Source organism: Vanacampus margaritifer, chromosome 14, assembly GCF_051991255.1.
Source record: "Vanacampus margaritifer isolate UIUO_Vmar chromosome 14, RoL_Vmar_1.0, whole genome shotgun sequence".
NCBI classification, from domain to species: Eukaryota; Metazoa; Chordata; class Actinopteri; order Syngnathiformes; family Syngnathidae; genus Vanacampus; species Vanacampus margaritifer.
This window is the reverse complement of record NC_135445.1, coordinates 3,430,572-3,456,116: the sequence shown is the minus strand read 5'-3', so window position 1 is coordinate 3,456,116 and position 25,545 is coordinate 3,430,572. Positions and strand designations below refer to the sequence as shown.

Below are 25,545 nucleotides of genomic sequence, written 5' to 3'. Positions count from 1 at the left end.
GTTTTTTTTTTCAAAACAGAGGTGAAACTAACCATTTTCTATTGTTGATTACTGAAAAACGGAATAAGGTAGAAACAAACTTTTTTTTCTGATGAAAGATGAGAGTCCAATCTTTCATTTGGTAGTATGTGTGTTTCCATAGTCCAAACGCATAATTTTCTGGGGACCTTGAAAGATCAGTCAAAAATGCTTAAATCGGCTGGCACCCACGGCATCCCTTTTCTGAAAACGTCTGGCAGTCAAAGAGTTAAGCATTTTGACTGATCTTTCAAGGTCCATAGAAAATTATGTGTTTGGACTATGGAAACACACATACTGCCAAAACAAGATTGGACTCTCATCTTCCATCAGAAAAAAAAAAGTTTGTTTCTACCTTATTCCGTTTTTGGGTAATCAACGATAGAAAATGGTTAGTTTCACCTGTTTTGAAAAAAACGTCTTTTAACGTCTTTGGCACTCCATCATAGGATTTTACGAAACGTTATTTAACGTTTTTGGCAGTCAAAGAGTTAAATAAAGGCCAATTGTAATCTAATCTGCACGCCAATATTTACAAACACAAGCCGTGGTCTCAGATCTCTTTGTTTGTTTGTATTCCCAAATACGACAATCCCTTTAAACCCAACTCCAACATCCGCGGCTTTCAGGAGGACACACACGAGAGGGTCCGAACGGGGGAAGTCACCTGCAAACGGTGAGTTTGCACCGGCTCCCCCCCCCACCCCCCCGCCGCCCCCCCGCTGCGCATTGGCTAAGAGTGTCACGGCTTTTGTATCCTCTTTGCTAAGAGGCTAAACAAGAATAGACTCGCAAATCGCGATGGGCCGAAAGGGAAGGAGGCGAGCCTGAAGGTGAGGAAAGAAGGTGGGAGAGGAAGGAGGGCGGCTACTCTGCGATTAGTTGAAGAATGCGTGCGCGTGAGTGTCAGTTGTTTTCTCAACACCGGCGCGGACTGTGTACTATCTCCAGGCTCAGTGATTACTCTGTGACCCCGAAAGGCCAGAGTTGTGGCCCTGGAGCATGATCTCGGAGAAGAGGGTGAGGGGTAGCGGCGGGGAGGGGGGGTGGGGGATAGACAACCAGGAAGCCAAGCAGATGCCGGGTGCAATTAAAGCGACCGGGGTGGGGGGGGGGGGGGGGGGGAATGTGACGAATGCGGTCAATCTGTCAAAGCGCTCCCTGAAGTCACAATATTACCCGCCGAGATATACTGTGCTGCCTGCGGGCCCTTGCGCAGATAAGATGGCGAGAGGAGGCTGGAGGTGGTAGAAGAGAGAGGAAAAGGAGGAGGAGACGGGAGGTATTTGTCGCAGAGCGCCGGCGAGGGGGGGGGCTGGTTTTTGCCTTTCCTAAAGTAGCATCAGCAAGATCTGACGTTGCTGCGTGAAAGGCACAGGGTGATGAATTCCTGCTCGACTGTTACTCGGTGGCCAGACGTCCCGTTTTAGCCGTGACAGTCCTGATTTTGTTTTGTCCCGTCCCGGCGTCCCGTATTTTGTGCCATGTGGATGTCAATCACACAGTAGCGATTCAAGCGAGAAATCAATTAAAAAGGGGATTTAACTGTTAAATTCCCTCCTATTTACTTCCAAATTCACGTTTGCGTTCCCATTCGCATCCGCATCGAACCGCTAGCAGTGCAGACTTACGTACGTACGCACGGACTTACACGGACCGTCAATGCCGCTTAGTTGCCGTAAGGAGAAGTGAGGACACCGTAAGTGCCTTGTCGGCCATCTTACGTTGCCACTTTGCTTATGCTCATAACTTGAATACATTGATTTCTGTACGGTGTCACTTTTTTTTTTTCAGGTTTTTTTTTCACGGCAAATATGTCACAACGTATGGCGTACGTACGATTATACCAATAAGTCATACAGTATGTTAGTTCATGCGAATCAGGCATTAACCAGGACTACCACTACTTCCTGCCTTCGCGTCTAAGAATCATGGGAAATGTAGTCGCTATAACGCAAGGTGAGTTTTCTCGTGGTATATTTCCATTTACAATGCAAGACCGGCGCGATGTGCGTAAACGGCACCGCCAGCTTCCAACAGCTATCTGGGCCGAGCCAAAAAAAAGTTCGGATAATGGCGAGTACACCGAAGAGTCAACCAACGTAGCATTTAGCATTAGCAACTTGATGGGCATGTCGACAGTCCAACTCCAAAACCACACATGCTCCTCCCGCCTTGCTGTGTTGTGTTGAAAGCAATTGCCAGGACTTGCTCTGCTCAAATGTTTGCTGAGAACTTCCCGGTCATTTCGCTGCACTCACCTAACGTTCCACAGGGTTTGTTCTTGTAGGTGCAGATGTCATACCTAAAAGCACAAGAGAGAGAAAAATATGAGCTCGGGCTGAGATGTGAGCAACGTACGCACTTTGGCGTGACGGCCCGGTTCCCGCCTTCGCCGCACGAAGGTGGACCGGGCCGCGCCCTGACCCGACCGTTGACCCCGCAAACTCGCGTGCCGCTAATCCAATAGAGCGCAGCCGAGGGAGGCCGCGTGCATCTTACAATGGACACCAATGATCCAATCGTAGCTAAAGCTTTTAATCTATTAAAACCAAGGGCACGGCAAATTTGATTTGGCTCTGCTCGCCGCCTTCTTTCCGATGCATCCCGCCACGCAGGCCTTGCTCCTCGTTTCTTGAACTATCCCGGGAACGGGTTCGCACACATGAACCCTAACCTGTTAACCAAACAAAGTACTCTAACCCCAAATCCTAACCCCCTAACCTAGAAAACAAACAAGGTACCCTAGGCCTAATCCTAACCATAGAAATCAGATGAAGCCCCCTTTGACTGCCAAAAACGTTAAACAACGTTTAGTAAAATCATATGGAGGAGTGCCAAAGACGTTAAAAGACGTTTTTTTTTTTTTTTTCAAAACCGCAATAACACATCTTCTTTGCTGACGTGGCTGCTTTTAGAGCGCCTTGTTGTTGGCCTAGAGTGTGTGACCGAAGAGTGGGAAATTAGAAGGTCTTGACTTGAAGTTGCTTTTTGCTGGCGTGACTGCTTAAGAGTGCCTCGTTGTGGTGGCATGGAAAAGCCCAGCGACAACCTGATGGGATGATACAATGCAGCCGCTGGATTTTTAAAAACATTTTTTTGTTATTGTCATTATTATTGTTATTATAATATTTATTTATTTAATTATGTATATGTTTGTTTATTTGTTTATTTATACAAACTTTAAAAAAAATTCACCAGCTATGCACCTTCTGCTGTTTGACTGACAAATTAGGGGTTGACGTATCAAATCACGACTCTGCATTAACTATTTCATATTGATCGCAATTTCACTTTTTTTTTTTACAAGCAAAATTTTATTTTTCTACAAATTTTCACAATTTTTCTTAATGTCTGCTGCCCAGCCCATTAGGAGGTTTCAATGATAAATTAGCTCTTTGACTGCCAAAAACGTTAAACAACGTTTAGTAAAATCATATGGAGGAGTGCCAAAGACGTTAAAAGACGTTTTGTTTTTTTTTCAAAACAGAGGTGAAACTAACCATTTTCTATTGTTGATTACTGAAAAATGGAATAAGGTAGAAACAAACTTTTTTTTCTGATGAAAGATGAGAGTCCAATCTTTCATTTGGTAGTATGTGTGTTTCCATAGTCCAAACACATAATTTTCTGTGGACCTTGAAAGATCAGTCAAAAATGCTTAAATCGGCTGGCACCCACGGCATCCCTTTTCTGAAAATGTCTGGCAGTCAAAGAGTTAACTCTTTGACTACCTTAACCCAAAACCCTTACAAATAAATGAAGTACCCTAATCCTAATACCTAAAACGAATTCCGGAAGCAGACAAAGTACCCCCAAATCCTAAACCTAAACCCTGTTTAATGGGAAAAAAGTGATACGTGACGTCATCCAGGAGTAAATCTGCAGAGCGTCAGCAAACAAGAGCGCTCCGATGACAGAAAGTAAAAGAGACCGTTCTTGAAACCGAATCAGCCTGCAAACACTTGAGTTGCTATAGTTTACCAGGCCAAACAGTCCTACCAACAACGGCGGCAGATAAAGACCGCCGTCGATTTTGGCTCTCGCCGCGTGACATTACACAGAGCGCCTTCTATTTTCATCTTTATTAGGCTATCGGCGGTTCTGACCGCAGGCGCGCTGGGAGACCCCGACTCGTCCTCACCGAGTGATGAGCACGGCGTTGTCGTGGTGGGCCATCCCGTTCTCCGGAATGCTGTTGCCACCGTCGCTGTGGTGGGACAGGATGGACTTTTGCCATTTGCAGAAGCTGTCCAGGGACTTGTCGGCGTGATGGTTGATCTCCAGGTTAGGCTGTGAGAGAAGGTACCCTAAGTTTAAACCCTTGATTTTTCTATAAAAAAATACTTAGTCTAAGATATAACTGTCATAACCACAAGCAAAACACCCAAATAAACCATCTTAGTGGCGTTTTCTTGGATCTTCGTACCTGATCTTCAGTCAGAACGATGAGCCGCGTCACAATAATGTTCACAACATTTCCTAGACTGGCATCGCGGTAAAGTTTGGCAACCTGACCTCCAGAAAAGAAGAAAAGACACAAAGTCAGACAAACGGCGTCCACCGGGGGGCGCCCTGCGAGAAAAGCGGGATCAAACTTACAATATTCATGACGGACAGGATGTAGTGCTCGATGTCTTTGCGGCCGTGGTAGCCGACCATCATTTTGTCGGCCACCACCAGCGTCTCCACGAAACGCTCGGTGCTGACGGAGCGCCGCGTTCGCCGCGTGCCGTTGCGGCCCGCGTCGCCGTGCCGGGTTGGGACGGGCGCTCGGACCGGGGAGGGGACGCCGGTTTTAACCAGGTCTGCGAACCACAACGATGAGCTTAGACGAACAATTCGGTTTATAAAGTCAACTTTCCAAAAAAAAAAATGTCCCTGGTTCCACTGCTTCACTTTGGAGTTGTGCTCTTGTGGTAGTAACTAAAATGTGCCCCTTTGAACCTCGCGCAGTTCTCGCCGTTTGCTTTATGACCCAGATGCTCTGGGGAAAAAGTGTTAAGATCGTACATGTCGGGGCACGCTGGCTTCCTGCGACAACAGCTATTTGTTGGTTCTTCTAAGACCCCGTCCCAAATACCTCAATATCCACCTGGTTCTCCTTTTTTTTTTTTTTTCTGGTTCTTTGACATAAACGTTAACTCTTTGACTGCCAGACGTTTTCAGAAAAGGGATGCCGTGGGTGCCAGCCGATTTTAACTCTTTGACTGCCAAAAACGTTAAATGACGTTTAGTAAAATCCTATGGAGGAGTGCCAAAGACGTTAAAAGACGTTTTTTCAAAACAGAGGTGAAACTAACCATTTTCTATTGTTGATTACTGAAAAACGGAATAAGGTAGAAACAAACTTTTTTTTCTGATGAAAGATGAGAGTCCAATCTTTCATTTGGTAGTATGTGTGTTTCCATAGTCCAAACACATAATTTTCTGGGGACCTTGAAAGATCAGTCAAAAATGCTTAAATCGGCTGGCACCCACGGCATCCCTTTTCTGAAAACGTCTGACAGTCAAAGAGTTAAGGTCTTGACACAGATTTGTGCATCTTCTCGCACGTGAATGTCAGAACTCTCTGCGCACAGATATTTGGAAAGCTGCAGCAGGATAGCTTGAGAGATGTCAGGCTTAAGTCACCCAAATTTATGACTTGAGATTTGCCCGGCTAAAGTTTACGAAACACACAACTTTGACTTTGACTTGGTGCTTTCAAACGTGACCTTTGTTAACAAGTCTTCGTTTTTTCTAGGTCAAGGCAATTGCGAACAGATTTTCATTTGCAACGCCGACCTGGCAGCTGACGGCAGGGTAAAAAACCAAGAACATACAAATAAATTGACAACAACTGTACAGTGTCATATAATTACATAAAACGTGACGTTAGATCATAGCGCATGGTGAATAAAAGTTTTTTTTTTTAAACGAGTCAAAAACAGGTACGGCGATCTTGCGCAGAATCCCTCGCTAACTTTTTCAACGATGATGAATGAGGTGACTTTTATGATTTGTTGCAGCGCTCCAATCGTTTGGGGAATTAAAACTAAAGTACTGCAGACTTGGGAACCAAGAGATTATGAAAACTGCTGGAGCCAAGAATGTGAGTTGTGGTATGCAGGGTGAGTAGAATCTTTGTTTCCTTTCTTTCTTTTTTTAATATGAATTCTGTTGCCGGGGTAAAATCTTGGAATTTTTAACAGAAGAAATGGAATGGTTGAACAGATATTCGTACATGTCAACCCATAAGGTTTGTCCGTATTTCTTACGGATTTTTAAGTGTTGCAAAAGCATACGGGCGTATTTGGAAATGAATACGGATTTAACTGTTTTCATGAAAATAATAATATTAGTATATATTGCTTACCCTTTTTAAATTTATTTAGTATTTACTGTCGGCTACGTGCTACACGTGTGCATAAGCTCGATTTAAACAACAACCGGTCACAAAATCTCGTCTATCGCGCGAGACTTCTAACAGTTTCCTGACATGCGCGGTTAAGAAATTTGTGTTAGCGCGAAAATTGCGAGTCGTTCGCAGTGGTTGAGAAAATGGGGGACAGGCCGGCCAAAAAAACAAGACACACCGGACGTTTTCGTTCGGAACGGACGGATTTATTTAAGGTAATTGGTCCGTCAAAACTTGGAGAAGAGTATGCGTCATGTTCTCTTTGTTCACGGGACATTAACTCATTCACTGCCATTGACGGCTATAGACGTCAAAAATTCATTTGAACTATTTCTATTAGTTTAACATTTTTTTCCACTTTTGTTAACAAGAGTATAGAACCTAGAAAAAAATATTGTACATTTAAAACAGATACAAAATTTGTGATTAATCGTGAGTTAACTAGTAAAATCATGCGATTAATTACGAAAAATTTTAATCGCCTGACTCCCCTAATTTTTAATAGTCTTTTTTTTTTAAAGTAATTGTAATTATTTTTATTTATTTTTAATAATCTTTTTTTTTTTTTAAAGAAAAGATTATTAAAATTTAGGGGCGTCGGGGGATTAAAATTAGTAATCATAATTAATCGCATGACTTCACTAGTTAACAAATTTTATATCTGTTCTAAATGTACAATAAAAACAATTCTAGGTTTTTCTTGTTAACAAAAGTGGGGAAAAATGTTAAACTAACATAAATAGTTCAAACAAATTTTTTACGTCTATAGCCATTAATGGCAGTGAATGAGTTAAGGTTGCGGCATCTGGCATTTACGATGTCAAACAACATTTGAAATCAAAGTTGCACGAGAGAAATGTGAAGCAACAAAAAAGTCAACCGTCCCTGTGCTATTTAGAAATCTGTTTTTTCTTTGTGCAATAAAATGTCATTTGGAACAAGATACTGTCAATGTCTTCATATAAGAAAGAAAGTAAGGTAAGATTAATGTTATTGCATGAAACAGCTTTAGTATTGATAAAACTGACATAAGGATTTTTATGGGAAAATAAGGACTTTATGGGTTTGTAATACAGGTGGGACCAAATTAGGGTTGACATGTATGGATATTTTTCTTTTTTTTTGATTGTATAAGAGACAAATGATACTGAAGATGATGTTTAACTTTGTTGTCTTGCTTATCTCGTTGATGTAATCGGGGATGTAGGTAACTTCTAAGACTCTGTGTTGCGGTGCGGGGGCAGACATAAATAAGAATTCCATTCTTCTTACTGCTTCTTTCTACACATGACAAGTGTTGATTCAAAAGACGTTACGAAGGATTTGAGAAACATCTTGTGTGTATCGCAACTCAAAGATGAGACACACGATTATCAAATGTAACCCCATCCACAAAGACAGGTAAGCTACGTCATCGTCACAGTTTGGCTAAGGTTAAGACTTAGTACTTGCATACAATATATGTGACTAACCTCTACTTTAGGAAACTCCCGACAAGGACGGCGCACCCACCTGAAATGCCACAGCTCAACTCCTGGCTCTGTTCCTGCGACGAGGGCATGGCGGACATTTTATAAATAACGTGTTGCTGTGCTTCCTCCAGGTTCCAGTCGTCGGTGGGGGAGGATATGTTCTTTAATGGCTCGATTAAATACTGCTCTTCCTCCGTCGTGATGACCCCGTGCTTGTCGACAAAACAAAGAAGATTTTCAGTTATTTTCAGAAATGACTTGTTGGTTTCATACAACATTTTTGGTAGCTTTATATGCTGTCAAAAGGCACCAAAAACAATGTTAGCCATTTAATTTTTTGTGATGTTGTTGTTTAATTATCACAATGTCAATAATCGTTCAAAAGAATGTCGTAATTATAGGCTACGTAATAAGCGTAGACTAGACTACATCCACAGTGCTCAACCTGATAAAAAGCTAGCCAGCTAATGTGCTAGCATTTACCTGCTATCCAATCTTGTACTTGATTTAAATACGTAGTTAACACAACAATTGAGTAATATTTGTAGCATGTTGATCAAATGCTAGGCTGTGGCTAACAGCCTATCTGAAAACACATCTGCAAACAAAGTAGCCTACTTTTTAAAGTGCTCAACTCTCGCAAATAGCATTCTGTCACACACAGGCTATCTGTTATGTTTCCGTCTCCTGTTTTAGTCACGCAGCTTTCACGCTTGTGTTAACTTCACAATGTAAGAACTCACTTAAAAGATCGGTATACTTGCGGAATTCACTGTGAGGCCTGCAGTATCCCAAACCCCCGGTCATTAGCTAGCTAGCGGCTATCAGAGAATTTAGCTAATAACGGTAACTCTCCATTCTTGAAAATATTCTTTAACCCTGGAGAACCCAAGAACCCTTTTCTTCTTTGGAAAATTATGAATTATACATTAAATGACTGCTATAAGTTCACTGAACACCAAAATATATGTTTTTTCAATTTTAACCCTTTTTTTTAACTAGCTCAAGAGTTGCTAATTTATCAAAATATATATATAAAACATACTCCTAGGCATTCTGCAACATGATATGAAATAGATTAACAAAAAAAAACACAATTTTACCATCTGATGGTTTGCTGAGAAGATGGTTTTGTTTGGATTGATTTCCAGCTCAACAAAACAGCATGTTGCCATCCACTCTGGCTCATGTAAGTGCAATATTCATCCACTAGATGGCCCCATGCAGGGGTCAGAAGTGGCACTCTGGACTTTTGAAGTTAAATTTGTAAAAATAAAATAAAAAAATAAAAAGGTCTTTGTTATTTGAGTAGCAGAATTTGTAGGGGCCAAATTTGACCCCGTGGGTTCTCCAGGGTTAAAATTTGACTATCAAATATCATATTAAAAACATATTGTAGTGATGTTCGATTGCCGATAGGATTATGAGGGGATCCTTGGAAAAAAATTTCCCCATTAGGATACAACATTTTTTAGAACCCTTGACTTTTTAAACAGTGCAACTCTTTCAAATAGCATTCACTGACCCATATCTGTTAGCTTTGCGTCTCCTCCAAGATTCCCCGCCACAAAAAAAAGAGGAGCAAAGCCAAATAGTTGGTATTTAAATACGTAATCCTTTAGCAGCCAGTCAAACAAGCAATTAAAGCGAGGACTAGCATTCAAACAATTATCCTCAAGCACCTCTTTAGAGCAGACAAAAGTGTCTTGGCACTGTGAAAATATAAAACTTATTTTATTTGGGTTTTTTAAAGAGTGAGTCAATGTTTTGCAATTGTCCAGACGGCTGATTGCATTAAAGCGCATGCTCGCTTTTGACCATTTTTGGTGTTGTGAGAAGGGGGGGGGCAAATACTAATTCAATTTATGATGCTGCGTCGAGATGCTGCCAACACATTTGGCTACGAGGCGAATACATCTTAACATTTGCAAGCTACACTTCATTTTCCTTTCTTGAATTCTTGTCGCTGCCAAGTCATTTGTTGCATTACATTATCAATGTGACATGTTGACTGGCTGATAACTGCGCAAATATTGACTGAAAGAAAAACCATGGCACGATGACTGAAACATAAGCCGCAGCCTGGCGGAAGAATGCATGTGGAATGAGGCTTTTTGTCTTGTTTTTTTTTTTTTTTTTCCTTTAATTGAAAGGACCATTAATGAATTTACCGAATGGAGTAACTTGAGTAACTTCCGCACTTCTTTTAATAAAATAGAGTGTTAAGTTAAATCGGGGGATAACATCTGACATTTACAGAGCGTGAAAAGCCGATAACGTATGCCCGAGTTGGTTTACCTCCGGCGGCACCGCTTCCCGCCAAGGTTCTGACAAGGCAAACTACAATGGCGCTAATGTTGTGCGCCGCTTCGTATGAACGCATGGCCGGGCCGTCACCCGCTGGGCCAAGCCAAGGTTTTTGTGTAATAAGACATTTCACCATGAGGTCACACGTTCTTCCGGGTGGCAAACGCCAAAGCGCTCTCCGGCACCACAAGTCAACAAACCCTTATGGGTCATTTGACCAAAGCAGTGTGGTTAAGAAAACAGCGGTTAACGAACCTGAATGATGATTTTAGCCTTCTTTTCGACCACCGTAGTTGGAATGTGTGAAGTGTCGGTCAAAAAGAGGTAAATTGGCACAGACAAGCTCCCTTGGGTACTCAAGTACATATTCACTCAAACTAAACTTGCCGCAATGATGAAATCAAGACTAAAACGTAACTATTTTTTGCTATTCTGCCACCAGGCAATCGTGCTATCAGCAGAACAATTGATGACATCCACACATGTTGCACCGAAATCATTTTGTAAATCACCTTTTGGGTATTTCTGTCAGAAAAGGATTCAAGTCAGCAGAAGTCCCTTACTTTTTTTTGCTAGCCAGAAGTATCCTGGCGTCTTGTTTACTACCAAGAAACTAGTCTGTAGCGCATTAAGTTGTTGTTTTTTTTCCCTTTAAAGTTGGGGGAAGAAAACATCTGTCATCGGGTTTGTGGTAGACATTTTCTCATGGATATTTTTTTTTAAAATGTTTGTTTGGGTTGGCTTTGAGTAATTTAGCATAACATAATAGCTAGCCTGCTAGCTAACGTCTTCTCAACAGCGCGTTATCTGTTTCACTGCCAAAAGAGTGAGTGTGTGCCGGGTGCTGTTTTTTGGGGAAGCAAACATCTGTCATCGTGTTTGTGGTAGACATTTTCTCATGGATATTTTTTTTAAAAAATGTTTGTTTGGGTCGTCTTTAAGTAATTTAGCATAACATAAAAGCTAGCCTGCTAGCTAACGTCTTCTCAACAGCACGTTATTTGTTCCTCTGCCAAAAGAGTGAGTGTGTGCCGGGTGCTGTTTTGGGGAAGCAAACATCTGTCATCAGGTTTGTGGTAGACATTTTCTCATGGATATTTTTTTTTTTAAAAATGTTTGTTTGGGTCGTCTTTAAGTAATTTAGCATAACATAAAAGCTAGCCTGCTAGCTAACGTCTTCTCAACAGCGCGTTATTTGTTCCTCTGCCAAAAGAGTGAGTGTGTGCCGGGTGCTGTTTTGGGGAAGCAAACTTCTGTCATCAGGTTTGTGGTAGACATTTTCTCATGGATATTTTTTTTTTTAAAAATGTTTGTTTGGGTCGTCTTTAAGTAATTTAGCATAACATAAAAGCTAGCCTGCTAGCTAACGTCTTCTCAACAGCGCGTTATTTGTTCCTCTGCCAAAAGAGTGAGTGTGTGTGCCATTAATCCAAGCAACAGAAAAGTAGCCAGTCTGAATTTCCACTAACTGCCAACTGGACTGCAATTTACCTCCTGTAAAATCTTTTTGATACCTGAAAGGTTTCTAACGGTTACTTTACGCTCACCAGGCCATTGCAGTTGCTGAGCACCACTCTAGTGGCGCCGCGCCGGTTTTGCAAGAAACCCACGTAATGGCAGTTGTCCACCATGTTGTGGCGCCACTCCATGCCATCGCGGCCCCAGTACTCCACCGTGAAGTGCTTGGAGACCAGGTGAGGGGTGAGAGTCAGGTTCAGGTGGAAGTGCTTCCCGTAGGCGGAGAGTCTGTAAAAAAGCTGGGACTCGGGCGATTCCGGATACGGGCCGGCCGAGGGGTCGGCCGCCCCGCGTCTCCGTCGGCCGGGTCGGTGGTGCTTCACAGTGTAGCTCAGGAACTCGCCGTTCTCATCCACTCGCACGGGGACAGTCAGCTGGTAGTGCTGCAGGTAGGACAGGAACTCCTCTGCGATGACAGCCGATGTTAAAAGGGACAACAGCGATGCTACGATGATCACGTTCGTATTAGTCGCGAGAATACGATTGGTAACTTTGGACATCCTACCTTGAGAGTTGTGTGAAAGGCGATTGATGCTCTGAAATTCGGAAGCAGCCATGACCACCAGGCTCAATGTCCAAGTCAGCGTCTTCCACAAAATTTCCATAATTCTTGGAAAGATGTGACATGAGGAAAGGGGTGGCGGGTTACGGGACTGGGGGGTGGGATGGGATGGGACGGAGGAGGAGGGGGAAGAGGCCGCTACAGTCGGACTAAAAACATGCGCTCAGTCCGAGGCCAAACCATAACAACTCCATGGTTTGCGTCCCCTCGCTGGCTTGAGGAAAAAAAAAAAAAAAAGTCTGCGTGTATCCCGGATGCTCAGATTTCTCCCGGAGGCGAGCGCGTCCACGTCGCGGCGGAGGCCTCACGATTCATGTCCACAGCTCGGCCAAAACGCGGCGGCGATCCATCAGACGCTCAGGTGGAACTCCGGAGAGGAAGCTCTACATCGGAAACTTGCCTCGGCCCATCCATCTGCATTCCTGCCAAAGGAAATCGATCAAAGCGTTAGGACGACCACGCTTGCTTCGCGGTGTCGCCCGTCTTTGTTTTCCAAAACAGAGGCTCTTTTGTAGTCTGAATGACATGACCGCCATTTTTATAAGATTAAGGGCCAAATTATGAAGACGTAAAAAGAAGATCCAACTGAGATTGATGAGTAAAAGAGCAACATTTTCATCAGGAAATAATTCAGAGGTCGCCTTTGGACTGATTGTTTTGGATTCGGATGGACATTTCCATCATTTCTAATATTACAACAAAACGATGAAGACATTAAAAGAAAACCTTTTCATTCGAAAACTTATCAGGGACCATCAGGACATCCCGTGAGGTTCTTTGGACTGATTGTTTTGAAATCCAAAGGACCATTCTTATATCAAAGACCAAGTTATAAATGACAATTTATCAAAGACAACCTTCATTCTTGAACGAATGCGGATTTGGGAAGTCTTTCATGAATATGTCATACTGCACGCGTTTAAGACAACATCAAAGACAGTCTTGTCTCTTGAGCTTTTTGCAGGTGTACCAAGTAAGGGGAGTACATTTTCGGACAGAACTTTTTTTGTAAATGTTGAAGACAATCAGGAGTCTTTGGTCAAGTGCATAAAAAATAAAAAACATTAAAAACACAACGCACCTAATGTGAACACTGACAATATTTGATCAAAGACAACTTGGTAAACATAACACGTGTCAAAGACACAAGAGTCAGATGGAGGACAATTGACTGTGCATTCTCAAGTCTATAACCAACCAAAAGAGGAAGAAAATATTGAAGTACCATGCGGTACAGTACCAATTTAGTCCTCACTGCTCTTGCGTTTTGTGCAGGTGTACCCAATGAGGAGTGCGTTTTTGGACAGCACTTTTTTTAAAAACAACAAGCACCTGTCATACAGTTCGATAAAGTGAGTGGATCCCCATTTACCGTGGTAGTGGTCAGCTCCGATCCGAGTGTGCTTGATGTGCGTCCAAAAAGCCGATGTCCGCCCCACGAAGCACCGGCCCGGTGCGTGCTCCTGCGCTCATCTCCTGGCGGACTCCTCGGTCATCCTCTCGGCTGCGCATGGAAGCAACCCCAGTCGCTCGAAATCACAACAAAACCAAACAATGCACTCTCCTCCAGCGGGGCTCTCTCTCTCTCTCTATTTCAAACCCGTTATAATCTTGACTCAGGCTGGCTTAAAAAGTGAGTTGAGGTTGCAAGAGGAGGGGTGATGGGGTGAGAGTGGGGAGGTTGGGAGGGGAGGGGGGGGCGGTTAGTGCACGCATGCATGCATGCAAAGGAGAGAGAGAGCGAGTTGGACTTTCGGCTTTGGAGGATCGCACTCACCGGGGTATGTCCCACTTCAAATTGGCAGCTTCCCCCCGCCACCCCCCCCCCCCCCCCCGTCTCCCTTTTAGGGAGGGGGTGACGTCAGTGCAGATGTGCCTCTCTTCAAATCATCTGTGCGCATGTCCATCAGGGTCAAAAACCTCAGCACCCCCTCTGGACGTCACCCACGAAGTTGAACTACGGTTGTTATGGTGACAAGCTACTTTTAATAATTACTGCCCCCCCCCCCCCCCCCCCCCATTTAAGTAGTCATTAGAAATCCACTAATATGTTCCATGGACACTGACAGACTTGGTGGTGGCTGTCTATGTTTGTCACACGCAAGTGATGATTATGTGGCAGCCTAACATCATTTTCAAAACACGACTCGCTTCACGTTGGTCATTTTGTAGGTGGCGACCCCGTGAGGCTGATTGAAGGAACTGCGATCTTTAAATCACAGAAGGGACACGAGAGAGATCGCCAACACTCCTAAGGGTTTTTGTAGAACATAATATATATACGGGTGGTTACATTTTTTATTTTTATTTTTTAAGACGATGTAGTCTTCCACTAACTTTACTGTAAAAGTATGCATATATGTGCCATTTTTGCTTGGTGGGTGGAGTACTGTGATATCACGTGCCTTGGCTCAAAGGCTAGGATAGACTGTTAAACAGGTAGTTAGAGTTCATAGAACATAAAGTGATATACATCTTTGGTAACCATTTACTCAAGTTAGAAAATGTGGCAATTGCTTGTTGATAAAAGAGGGAAGTAGATGTTCACATTTTGTAGTTCCGCTCAACTTCTGTAGTGAACCAACGTGGAAGCAGTCATATCAACTTTAGAATTGTGACACTAACCCAACAATAATCACATTACCAAAGTTTAATCTCAGAGCATTTAAAAGAACAAGACACAATTTACTTGTTGATGAATTGTTGTCGTATGAAATTACCTGTGATTTCCACCCCCCCTAACCTAACACAACACATTTATTATTTGACCAAAGTATAGATTCGCAAGCGGAAAAAGAAACATGGAAAGCAGGTGCAGCAGTAAGCGGGTAAAAAAAAAAGCAAAGGAGTGGCCTTTTATCTTGATAAAGCAGCACGTATGCTTCTCCCCCTCATCAGTTCGTCTGTACAGCAACCGCACACGGTAAGAGTAGCTCCTTATTCTATTTTCATCATTTCTTACACGCCCATAAAACAAATAAACTTGCTATTTTAGGTTTGGGGAAACCAAAAGATACGATATGGTTTTCTGATATTTCTGCACAAGCTATTACAATTATATATATTTTTTTATTTTATTTTATTATTATTTTTTTGAGAACAAAAGGCATATGATTACAGAAATAAAGTCCTATTTTTTTCCAAGAAACCAACCATTTTTTGGGTCCAGTAAATCAGTTTTGCACCAAGTTAACTAAAAATCGATCTGAATAACGGTTTGAAAACAGTTCTGAAAGACTAAATGCAAAAAAAAAAAAAAAGAGAAATTAACCATTCGACACTGCAATATTGTCAAATGATTATTGTATTACACTGGTCAACACACACTTTGGCGGCAAGAAAATATGACCGGTTTTAAGGTATTTTGAGGTCACTGAATGTGAAAAGGACATTGTTTTTTTCCCAAATTGGCTCTACTAGTTTTTGAGATATTCCGTTTTTTTTTAAAGTTTTTTTTTTTTAGTTCTATTAGTATGCATGTTATGTTACTGGCATTCTCTTTATCCTACATCTTAGATGCTTTGCTGAGGCTGTATCTGTCTTTTCATACAGTATTCTTTTTCATTTTTGGTGCAATATTGTGAAAGTACATTTCATAAACTGTCAATGCATGTTAATTATCAATTTTAACCGTCAAAAATATGGATATCTCAAAATTACCCTAAAATCATTCAATATTCTTAGCGCCCGGGAAAAAAAAATAATGTTGGCCAGTGTTATCATAACAGCATGTTTTATGTGTACCTAATGTTGTGAACTTGAGTGAGATTAGTAAAGTCCTTCTCATTCCAGCTATCATTATCATCATCATCATCGTCAGTCGTCATCATCATCATGGCGGTAACGAGTCAACCAGGAAGATATCCAGCCTCTGACTTCCAGACTGGCTTGTGTGACTTCTGCGACGATTGCGGAACATGTAAGTTCTCTTCAAAAAAAAAAAAAAAAAAAAAAAAGTTAACTGTCAATATGCAAATAGGTAGTGATGGACAAATGAAGCTTCATGAAGCACTTGTGATATTTTTTGGACTCCTCTAGATGGCACTATTGGTTTAAAAAGGCACATTTCCATTGCACTAGCCTTCATGTTTGAACCAAGAGCACCATCTAGAGGAGTAAAAAAAAAAAATAGTAAAAGTGCTTCATGAAGCTTCATGAGGCTTCATGAGGCTTCATTTTCCCATCACTACAAATAGGCATTATGAACTTGGGGTTCACATGTTGAGCAGATCCAGCACAAACAGTTGACCAAAAGTCAACACAAAAAAAAAAAACAATAAAAAAAACAAAGAGATGACTGTATACAGCATAGAGCACTATAAGTCAGATGGCAAAAATGAGCCGCTAACAAGATATAGGAATGAGGCTTGGTGTCATGTGGCGCTAGCGCTGAGCGCTATGGCCTGAAAAAGAAAAATCTGATATCCATTTTTTTTCCTTTCACGTATTGCAAAACTTTCGACAAAATGTTACTTTAGTTTCTCTTTTTTTTCCCTGATTTTGCTCTATCTGAATAGCCAACACATGCTGAAATTGATGAACTCGGCGTGAACGCATGCAGGTGTACCTCATGTTGCGTCGCCCATCCCTTTCCCCTTCTTGCGTCCGCAGGCTGCTACGGCCTGTGGTGCTTCCCGTGCTTGAGCTGCACCATCGCCGGCGACATGGACGAGTGCTGCCTGTGCGGCTTGAGCATGGCCATCCGCAGCGTCTACCGGACCCGTTACAACATCAACGTACGTGCGCGGGGGGGGCGGAAACAATTTGCTGTTCTCCAAAAATGGAGCTGGATTATTGCCAAAGGATGTCCACTTCTGAGCCTTTCTGTGACTCTACCAGTCTCGGAATCCCTCTGAGAACATCCCGTTTGAAGCTTGCAGATTGCAACAGAGATACTGAGAGACTGGAAGAGTGACAGAAAGGCTAAGAAGTGGACGTCCTTGGAAATGTTCATTGATGAAACACCTACAGTGAATTTTGACAATCGGGTGCTTCAGGGATGTGATTTGACCAAAGTGAAATTATCTGAAAATTTAGCCGGGGGTCTGGGGGCCGCTGGCACCCAGCTAGGTCCAGGGCAGTGCCCTGGTGGGGGGACAAGGGGGGCTACCGGAGCTCATGGGTTTTCCGTGTTTTTAAGTACTTTCAATGCACTCACATGACAAAGAAATAGACAAAACAACAGCATAAATTTTCAATGTATATTGAACTATCCCATATAAAATGGCAGTTTTAGTCAACTCAAAATCAGTCACATTCAAAAACATTGGACTGCCTTTGCTTTTAAAAACTATCACTGACAATATCATCATATCTAACTAATGTGATTACTAAGTTAACACATAAATAATGTTGAAGGGTTCAAATTTCATGAACAAATAATTGTATCATGACCAAATGAAAAGTGACTCATATTAGAGCATACCACAAATGTCTTTGTTATAGCAGAAGATGTTATCTGTCGGAGTCATGTGCATACACAATGAACTACTAAAAAAAAAAAAATCGTTTTTTTTTGGGGGGGGGGGGGGGGGATCAAAAAAAAAGCGGAATTCCGCGAATTAGCGGAAAAATCACATCCCTGGTGCTTGTTTCTATACTTTTTATAAAAACACGCCCATTCGGTTGTTGAAGACAAAAATCATAATCAATGTTTACTTAATTTAAACATTTCTTGACAATAATATGTTATACGTGACCTCACTAGTCTAAACATGACATTCTGATGAATATTACATTTGCGGAATATGGAGTTAAGCAGCAAAATCCAGCAGTTTTGATCCATTTTAGAAGGCGGCCATTTTGTCACTTGCTGTTGACTGAAGATGACATCACAGTTGCTCAGGGCTCAGGCAACGGCCAATCGCAGCTCACCTGTTTTCTGGAGCTGAGCTGTGATTGGTTGTTCCCTGAGACCGAGCAACTGTGATGTCATTCTCACTCGACTGCAAGTGGCAAAATGGCCGCCTTCTAAAATAGATTTTTTTTTTTTAAACTGCTGGATTTTGCTGCAATAACACAATAATAATGGCCGTATTTAGACTAGTAGGGCTACATGGAACATATTATTGTAAAGACATGTTTCCCTATAAGACTAAATTGATTATACCAATGTGAGTTGATAAAGTAAACATATACATCATATTAAAAAACACAGGCTAGGCTAATTAAAGATAGGATTTTCTTCAACATTTACAAACTTATGTTAGCTACCTCACATGAAGACTAAAAGAATTGAGAAATGTGACACGTCAACTATCTGCTTTTTCACCACCGACGCCCAACTTCCTTTGTGATGATGAGACTGCATGTTTACTCAGCGAGGCCATTGTTCTCCACCCTCTCAATCACTCAGTCAAACAAGAGCACATGCATGTGCGTTTACAGGGTTCCCTATGCAGCGACTTCATGGCCAATATGTGCTGCCTGGTGTGCGCCACCTGCCAGCTTAAGAGAGACATCGACCGGAGAAAGGAGCAAGGCATCTTCTGAGAAGGAGCGGCGTTGAAGCAAAACCACCTGACCTGGTGAGTAATCATTGCTCAACTCAAGAATGCCGGAAGGCAAATGTTGACCCTTGAAGTGCTGTTGCTGCCGTGTGATAAGAAAGCTACTATGCCATAAAACAGGAAATTAATAGTCGTGACGGTTGTTCCTATCTTGTGTTAACGCCTTTTTGTTAACTGTTGCAGGTGTCGTCATCTCTAGGAAGAGCTTGAATTATCGTCTTTCTGATTGGTAATGGTGGTGATCTTTCAATAAAGAAGCTTTTAAATGGGAGTCAAATGGTGGTTGTTTGTTTTTATTTTTTCGGTGCGAAGATTTCAATAAAACGTGTTGTTTAAAAAAAAAAATAAAAATCAAAGCTAGTCTAAAGCGCCCCCCCCCCCACTAGTCTAATCACCGCATTCTGATTAAGGGCATTTGTGGAATATGAATTAAGCAGCAAAATCCACCCATGGTTTTCCATCTCACGGGGCGGCCATTTTGCCACTTGCTGTCATAAATGACAGTTGCTTGGGGCTCACGAAACGACCAATCCCAGCTCAGCTTGCAAACGTCACATGGCTCAACTCAGAAAACAGGTTACACTATTAGCTTATTTGCTACTCACAAATTCACAAACCTATCCTCTGCTAGTCGCCCTGTCTTATAGAAAAGTAGTGCTTCGCCACCATCTTTGCAGCTGGAGTCGTCAATTTTCGCTATTATAAAGTAAGTGTCGTTGGTGAAAGTAGTTTTTCAGTGGTGTGTTGAAAAAGAGCAGATTGAGCCTCTAGCTGTGTGCACATTTAATCATATGTCATGTCAAACATGAGTCACTGCGGGCAACAGGCAATAAAAATGTGCCTTTGGAATATTCAGCCAATGGGATGTGAACGGCGGAGAGAGATATTTCCTTTGGCGCACCTTGTGATGATGTAGAAAATTAAAGAAGGGGGCTCGAGATGGGGGTGACTTTTATTGACTCATCTGGGTCTCCATGGCCTGGGCGGCCCACTCGGGAGCTGCCTGTCGGATCTTTTCCAGGAGGTTGTTGACCTGGAAACACAGCGACTGGATCTGCTTGTCCCACGTGGGAAGCGGCTCTCGTGCTGAAAACAACATCAAAGTTCATTTGTTATCATTATAAAATAGTTGACGTCTAGAGCTTTACTCGTAGCGTGCATATGTTAATTAAGAGTAGTTTTGACTTATTAGTTAACGTTTTCCTATCAGAAAGTTGTGCAGAAATGCCATAAGTAGTGGAAAAATCACAAGTAGCTTAAGAAAGTCATTCTACTAGTGTGTTGTAATGTATTATTAGTGAGGACAAAACATACTAGTACATAGTCCAGAAGCTGGGTATCAAGGATATCAATAAATGCTCACCAGTCCATCACAACTTTAATATGAGGGAGCCCCCTGCTGTCCACATGACACATAACACATTTTTTGTTTTTGTCATGGCGGCATTTTCCACACACAAGGTGTGCACACTTATGCAACCACATTATTTCGGTTTAATTTTCACTCCTCAAAAATATTTATTTTACCGAATTGTACGGGTCATAGGCCACATTCAGGCTGGGAAAACTTTTGGAATGTTTCACTTTGGTCACATTTTCTTTTTTTTTTATCCTAAAAATACATTTGAACATATCCACTATAAAATAATCAGGTTAAATATGTTTGAACATTGTTGGAAGGGTTAAACTACTACTACTAAAAAAAAAAAATAATTCTCCTGAATAATATATTACATGGTCTCTCTTTGTCGCAGATTTTCACCTATCACTGGTTGATTAACGGATTTTTACTGTAGTTGCCCAAAAAAACTCACTCTCAAAGTGCACGATGCCATCAATCTGGTCGATGAAGCCGTTCATGCGTCCTTCAGTGATCATTTGCGACGCAATCTTCTCAGCCTGCACATAGAAATCAAAAATAAATCAATGAAAGAGTCGTAAAATAAATGAATAGAATAAAGTACAATTGGCTGTGCTTTGCTCTGAAATTGCAAGTCAAGGTTGTCATGGAAGGAGGAAAATGAAATCAACATCGCAATATTTGGGAAGCAGTAACACGTCATCGTCGGGTGATTTTCCTGCATCTACTGATCTCACTTTGGCCGGAGGGATTTCCAAAAGTGCTCCGAGCTCTTCAAAGGTGATGTTGTTGTAAAGTTTACTGGCGGAGAGAAGGTTGTGTTCGATCACAGCTCTGTCCAAGATGCTGGAGCCTGAAGAGAAGTTCATATGTCAGGTTAATATAACAGGGATGTGATTTGACCAAAGTGAAATTATCTGAAAATTTAGCCGGGGGTCTGGGGGCCGCTGGCACCCAGCTAGGTCCAGGGTCATGGGTTTTCCGTGTTTTTAAGTACTTTCAATGCACTCACATGACAAAGAAATAGACAAAATAACAGCATAAATTTTCAATGTGTTAAGTCAATCAGTTTTAGTCAACTCAAAATCAGTCACATTCAAAAACATTGGACTGCCTTTGCTTTTAAAAACTATCACTGAGAATATCATCATATCTAACTAATGTGATTACTAAGTTAACATAAATAATGTTGAAGAGTTCAAATTTCATGAACAAATAATTGTATCATGACCAAATGAAAAGTAACTCATATTAGAGCATACCACAAATGTCTTTGTTATAGCAGAAGATGTTATCTGTCGGAGTCATGTGCATACACAATGAACTACTAAAAAAAAAATCGGAATTTTTTTTTTTGGGGGGGGGGGGAGATAAAAAAAGCGGAATTCCGCGAATTAGCGGAAAAATCACATCCCTGATATAAATATCAATTCATAATAAGCATGGAATTATGTTAAAATAATGTGATGTACAAATTACAATGGTTTATTTATTTTTTTTTTAATGAACAAATGCACATACATGCTTCTGACAACCTCTGGCGAGAAAGTAACTGGTCCTATGTGGCCCTCGCGTAGCACTCATGAAAATTCGAGGACCCCGCCGTCATTTGTGTTGCCAAGCCCTTCTCTATGTAATCTGCAAATTTCTCTTTTGTAATTAAACAACTGAATGTTTTCCATCTACCAACTCCACAGGCTACCGTTATTGTTCTTGCCATGAACACGTTTCCGTTTTCAAATCCAAATCCAGGTGATCTGAATAGATTGCGCAGGTGCAACTAATATGGGTACTGACCGTCTGCCGTGGTGGCTTTCTGGTGAGGCATGAGCATGGCGGCAAATTCTTGCAGCTGGTTCCCCCGGATGATGCGGTCCAGATACATTTTCTCGAGAATCCCGTACGCGGCCAGCTGCTGGCAGCGCTCATCTTTGAAGAGGGTGGCCAACATGCGGGAACGTTGCTGGCCTAGAATACCGGAAAAAATAAAGATGACCATTGAAAAACTCCCTCCTCGCAATTGGTGTTGATGACAACTTTGCACTTTTCTTGCTAGATTGAGCAACTTTGCCTCTCCCAAAAACACAAGACAGCAACTTTTAAAGTTTAGAAACTTTTAGCAGCTGTTAAAAAGTGACTCTAACGCACACAATTTCCATATACGGTACATGAAAAATAAATAAAAAATATTTTCTCTGTCAGTTATTTCTTTCCTTCACACTAGGTATAAGTTAACATATGCATGAAATAATTATTTGTTGCCAAAAATTAAAATACAAATGAATAATACAGCTTTCAGGATGTATAGAGGAACAAACTAAGCCATGCCGTGAATAACAATTTTTTTTAAACTGACGCTTATGCCCAAAAAAAAAAGGTTTTCAAGACAGCACTATTGCTTCATTAAATGAAGCTACCCTCTTATCTTAATAATGTTTCTAGGTAGCAAGATGGCTCCAAAGATGCACTTTTACATTAGACAGGGCGGAGTTTTCAGCAAATAATGGAGGAATAGTTAACAACAAACAAACATCTGGTTATTCGTGAGAATATTAAACCCACAAATTAGTATTTTGTGTGCAAATTGTACCTAGCCTATATCATGGCCACATTTTAATATTTTGTGGTAAAAAAAATAGCTTTTTGTGCACCCACCCCCCCACCCACATTTCAGGTTGTTAATACTACTTAGTCTGTATTTCTGACTAACTGCCCTTGTAATGCTGAACACCGTTTTTTTTGTTTTTTTAAAGCAACAAATAGACGCATCGTTTTGTAGCATCCTCTAAAAATGAGTTGACCGACCGTACCTGCCGACGCCAAAATGGTGCAGTTGAGCGCGTGCTTGAGCGCCTCTAGACGCTCGCTCTCGTGGACGATGGATTTGTAAGACAGCTCGTTGTATCGCTGCGCTGCTTCAATGAACTTCCTCCTGAAGTCGAGGACTCTGGCGTAGCACACCTAAGCGGGAGAGTAATGCATTTAATCTGCAGCCTTTTGTTTTTACCATTTCTGACAAACACCCCCCCGCCTGCTCACCTTGTAATGTATTTGCAGCTGTTCATTGGAGGACTCATTCTGAAGAAGCGAGGCTCTGTTGATGTAGGCCTCAGCCTGCACCGGGTCGTCGTCCTCCAGATAGAGGCGGGCTATTTTCAGGTAAGTGTCCAACTTGTAGTCGACATTATATTGCCTAGAGGGAACGGCAACAGAACTCTTAAAAAGATGAAGAAGGATGAAAAGAAAAAGGGTGAAAAGACAAGCTTACTTTTGCCCCGTCTCCAGAGGAATGCCGACTAAAACCTGGGCGGCGTTCCTCCAGTCGCCCTCCTTTTCATAAATAGTTGCTAAGTGCTGTCTGATGGAGGCCACCTGCGCACCGTTAAGAACATCACGTTATCATGGAGATCTTTAGACAGAGCGACGCACTGACAGTCAGATGGACCGTCAGACAGGCCACAGACCAACCGACAGTCTGACAAGTCAAACGACTGACTGACAGAAAGAAGAAAAAAACAAAGTATTAAGATGTCACATTTTTGTTGTTTGTTGTAAATAATAGTCTATCCTCCAGTAATATTTGCATATTTAGAATGAAATGGGAGCTATAATACAATAACAGTGGCATCTCTGCACTCTCCTATTTAGCTCACTTCACAGGTTTTTAATGGGGTCGAGGTCTGGGGACTGAGATGGCCATGGGACGAGCTTGATTCTTTGTCTGGTGAACCATTTCTACAACTGTTCAATATGAGAATATGCTTCTGCAATAAAAAACTGGACATATTTTAAGACCGTTAACACATTAAGTTTTGAGTAATAGTTTACCTGCTCCTCAAAGGAAATGACCCTTGGCTGGATCTTCTCTAAGGTGAAATGATACACCGCTTTGGCCGTGGCGTCGGGCAAGTTGGGCAGATGCGTGCAAAAGTCGGTGAGCAGTTGTCTCGAGATGACTAAACTCACATTTTCATTGACCACTATAAGGGGATAAAAAAAATAGAGGAGGAAACTGTATTCTTATGGAGAATGAGTAATACTAGCAACCGCTTTAAAAGTGAATTAAAGTTAAAATTAAACTCACCCACATACAAAAAAAAATGTGTGTATATGTATATATATATATATGTATATATATATAAAAAAAATAAAAAATAATTAAATAAAATAAAATAAAAACATTTATTAATTTTTTTTAATTTATTTGTTTTTAAAAAAAAAGGAGAGCAATGATGATGTCAAATCGAATGAACAATACTGAGCTCTCCTGAGAGAGAAAAAAAAAAGTGAATTAAAGTGCGACATACTTGCTTCAACAAAGGCCCTCAAGGATTCAAGCCGATCTGCATCTGTGAATTGGACAGCCTTTTCCAAGATTTGTCTATATCTTGAAGGAGATATACAAAGTTATGCAACTTTTTTCACAATCTAAAACGGTTCTCAGCAATATTATTTTTGAATTAATAAAATTTCAAAGAATTTGAAGTTCCATCTATTGTCACCCATGACTCCAGTGTTTTTTCTCATGTTTTCGGGTTTTGATGTGATTTTTATTTTTTTTTTGTATGGGTTTAACAGTCAAAATATTGGTTTTGCAACAACACTGGGGTCAGTGCAGTCTGCTGACAGACTTTTTACTTACTGACCCCATGAGAGAGTTACAATTAAAGGTAATCGAGCCTTGCAGTCTGTTACCTCTTACATTTTTAAAAAGCAATTAAAAACACATTTGTCAAACACAGGCATTCCAGTAAAACTTATTTGGAATTTTCTGGTACTAATTGCATAATGCTCTATATTTTAACAATGTGAAGCACTTTGCATGACCTCTCTTGACAAGAGCTGTATAGACAAAATGTACATACTTTCAATTCAACCATGATAGTAATAGTGTGTTGTCCATCGATAAGCTAAAAGTAGTTGCTAGCTACTCAAATGAAAACGTGCAAATGGTGTCAACATTTGTGTGGCTCGGGACGCTATTCACAAGCTTACAGTTTTTATTCTTTACTCTATATCTATAAAACTGTTTTAATCGCAAATAAACTTCATTCTGAAAAATCCCCCATTTAGCTTGCTAAGCAAAGTAGCTAATGTTAGCTTAGCTTGGTCTGTCATGGTAACCCCGGCAATGTTTTAGTCAAACGGGGTGCTTCATATTCTGTACAGGGCGAGTTTGATAATAGACAGATAAAATAAAAAAACACGTTTCTGGTAAGCGCCACGTACTTGGCCGAGAGATCTTTATGGGAGCCAAACGAATTCATCAGCTGTGCGAGCTCCTGCCGCACTTCGGTGGCCATGGTCGCGCCGTCCGGGTTGTCAACAACGCCGCTTCCGCCGCCGAAAAGGGGAACTTCCGTTTAGTGACGGTAGATTACAAATATTTAATGTTCTTT

General features: G+C 41.4%; 3 protein-coding genes and 1 long non-coding RNA gene across 4 annotated transcripts in view; 2 read left to right on the top strand and 2 right to left on the bottom strand.

Moving 5' to 3' along the window:
- Nucleotides 1-14,025, bottom strand: part of adamts6 (ADAM metallopeptidase with thrombospondin type 1 motif, 6) — a 59,881-nt gene extending 45,856 nt beyond the window's left edge. Inside the window, exons 1-8 of the mRNA XM_077586132.1 lie at nt 13,650-14,025; nt 12,221-12,699; nt 11,745-12,121; nt 7,931-8,102; nt 4,621-4,826; nt 4,448-4,531; nt 4,163-4,311; nt 2,280-2,323 (exon numbers count right to left, since the gene is read on the bottom strand). Of these exons, the coding sequence (XP_077442258.1) occupies nt 2,280-2,323; nt 4,163-4,311; nt 4,448-4,531; nt 4,621-4,826; nt 7,931-8,102; nt 11,745-12,121; nt 12,221-12,320 (1,132 nt within the window). The 5' untranslated portion in view covers nt 12,321-12,699; nt 13,650-14,025. The remainder of the gene's footprint in view (nt 1-2,279; nt 2,324-4,162; nt 4,312-4,447; nt 4,532-4,620; nt 4,827-7,930; nt 8,103-11,744; nt 12,122-12,220; nt 12,700-13,649) is intronic.
- On the top strand, nt 6,052-7,941 carry LOC144064012 (uncharacterized). The gene is made up of 3 exons (XR_013296681.1): nt 6,052-6,131; nt 7,714-7,819; nt 7,902-7,941. It is a non-coding gene; the product is annotated as an uncharacterized LOC144064012 (long non-coding RNA).
- Nucleotides 14,026-14,163: 138 nt separating the features above from the next.
- On the top strand, nt 14,164-19,057 carry LOC144064011 (placenta-specific gene 8 protein-like). Its single transcript, XM_077586134.1, has 6 exons — nt 14,164-14,248; nt 15,052-15,200; nt 16,070-16,196; nt 16,889-17,013; nt 18,665-18,804; nt 18,970-19,057. Exons 2-5 carry the CDS (start codon nt 15,156-15,158, stop codon nt 18,767-18,769), a joined length of 402 nt encoding a protein of 133 aa, XP_077442260.1. The 5' UTR covers nt 14,164-14,248; nt 15,052-15,155; the 3' UTR covers nt 18,770-18,804; nt 18,970-19,057.
- A 497-nt stretch (nt 19,058-19,554) lies between these two features.
- cops4 (COP9 constitutive photomorphogenic homolog subunit 4 (Arabidopsis)) lies at nt 19,555-25,490 on the bottom strand. The gene is made up of 10 exons (XM_077586133.1): nt 25,376-25,490; nt 24,454-24,533; nt 23,975-24,126; nt 23,415-23,518; nt 23,186-23,339; nt 22,957-23,107; nt 21,944-22,114; nt 20,884-20,999; nt 20,601-20,685; nt 19,555-19,872 (listed from the first exon to the last, which is right to left on the bottom strand). The coding sequence occupies exons 1-10, from the start codon at nt 25,447-25,449 to the stop codon at nt 19,739-19,741; spliced, it is 1,221 nt and encodes a 406-aa protein (XP_077442259.1). The 5' UTR covers nt 25,450-25,490; the 3' UTR covers nt 19,555-19,738.
- Nucleotides 25,491-25,545: the final 55 nt, after the last annotated feature.

Excerpts from the sequence above, each read along its gene's own strand:
- cops4 (XM_077586133.1), bottom strand. The coding sequence starts at position 25,449 with ATGGCCACCGAAGTGCGGCAGGAGCTCGCACAGCTGATGAATTCGTTT. Across the intron at positions 24,127-24,453 it reads GAGGGCCTTTGTTGAAGCAA|TGGTCAATGAAAATGTGAGT; the intron begins GTATGTCGCACT and ends ATCCCCTTATAG. Across the intron at positions 23,108-23,185 it reads AGCTGCAAATACATTACAAG|GTGTGCTACGCCAGAGTCCT; the intron begins GTGAGCAGGCGG and ends TCTCCCGCTTAG.
- LOC144064011 (XM_077586134.1), top strand. The coding sequence starts at position 15,156 with ATGCTTCTCCCCCTCATCAGTTCGTCTGTACAGCAACCGCACACG. Across the intron at positions 16,197-16,888 it reads CTGCGACGATTGCGGAACAT|GCTGCTACGGCCTGTGGTGC; the intron begins GTAAGTTCTCTT and ends TTGCGTCCGCAG. Across the intron at positions 17,014-18,664 it reads GGACCCGTTACAACATCAAC|GGTTCCCTATGCAGCGACTT; the intron begins GTACGTGCGCGG and ends GTGCGTTTACAG.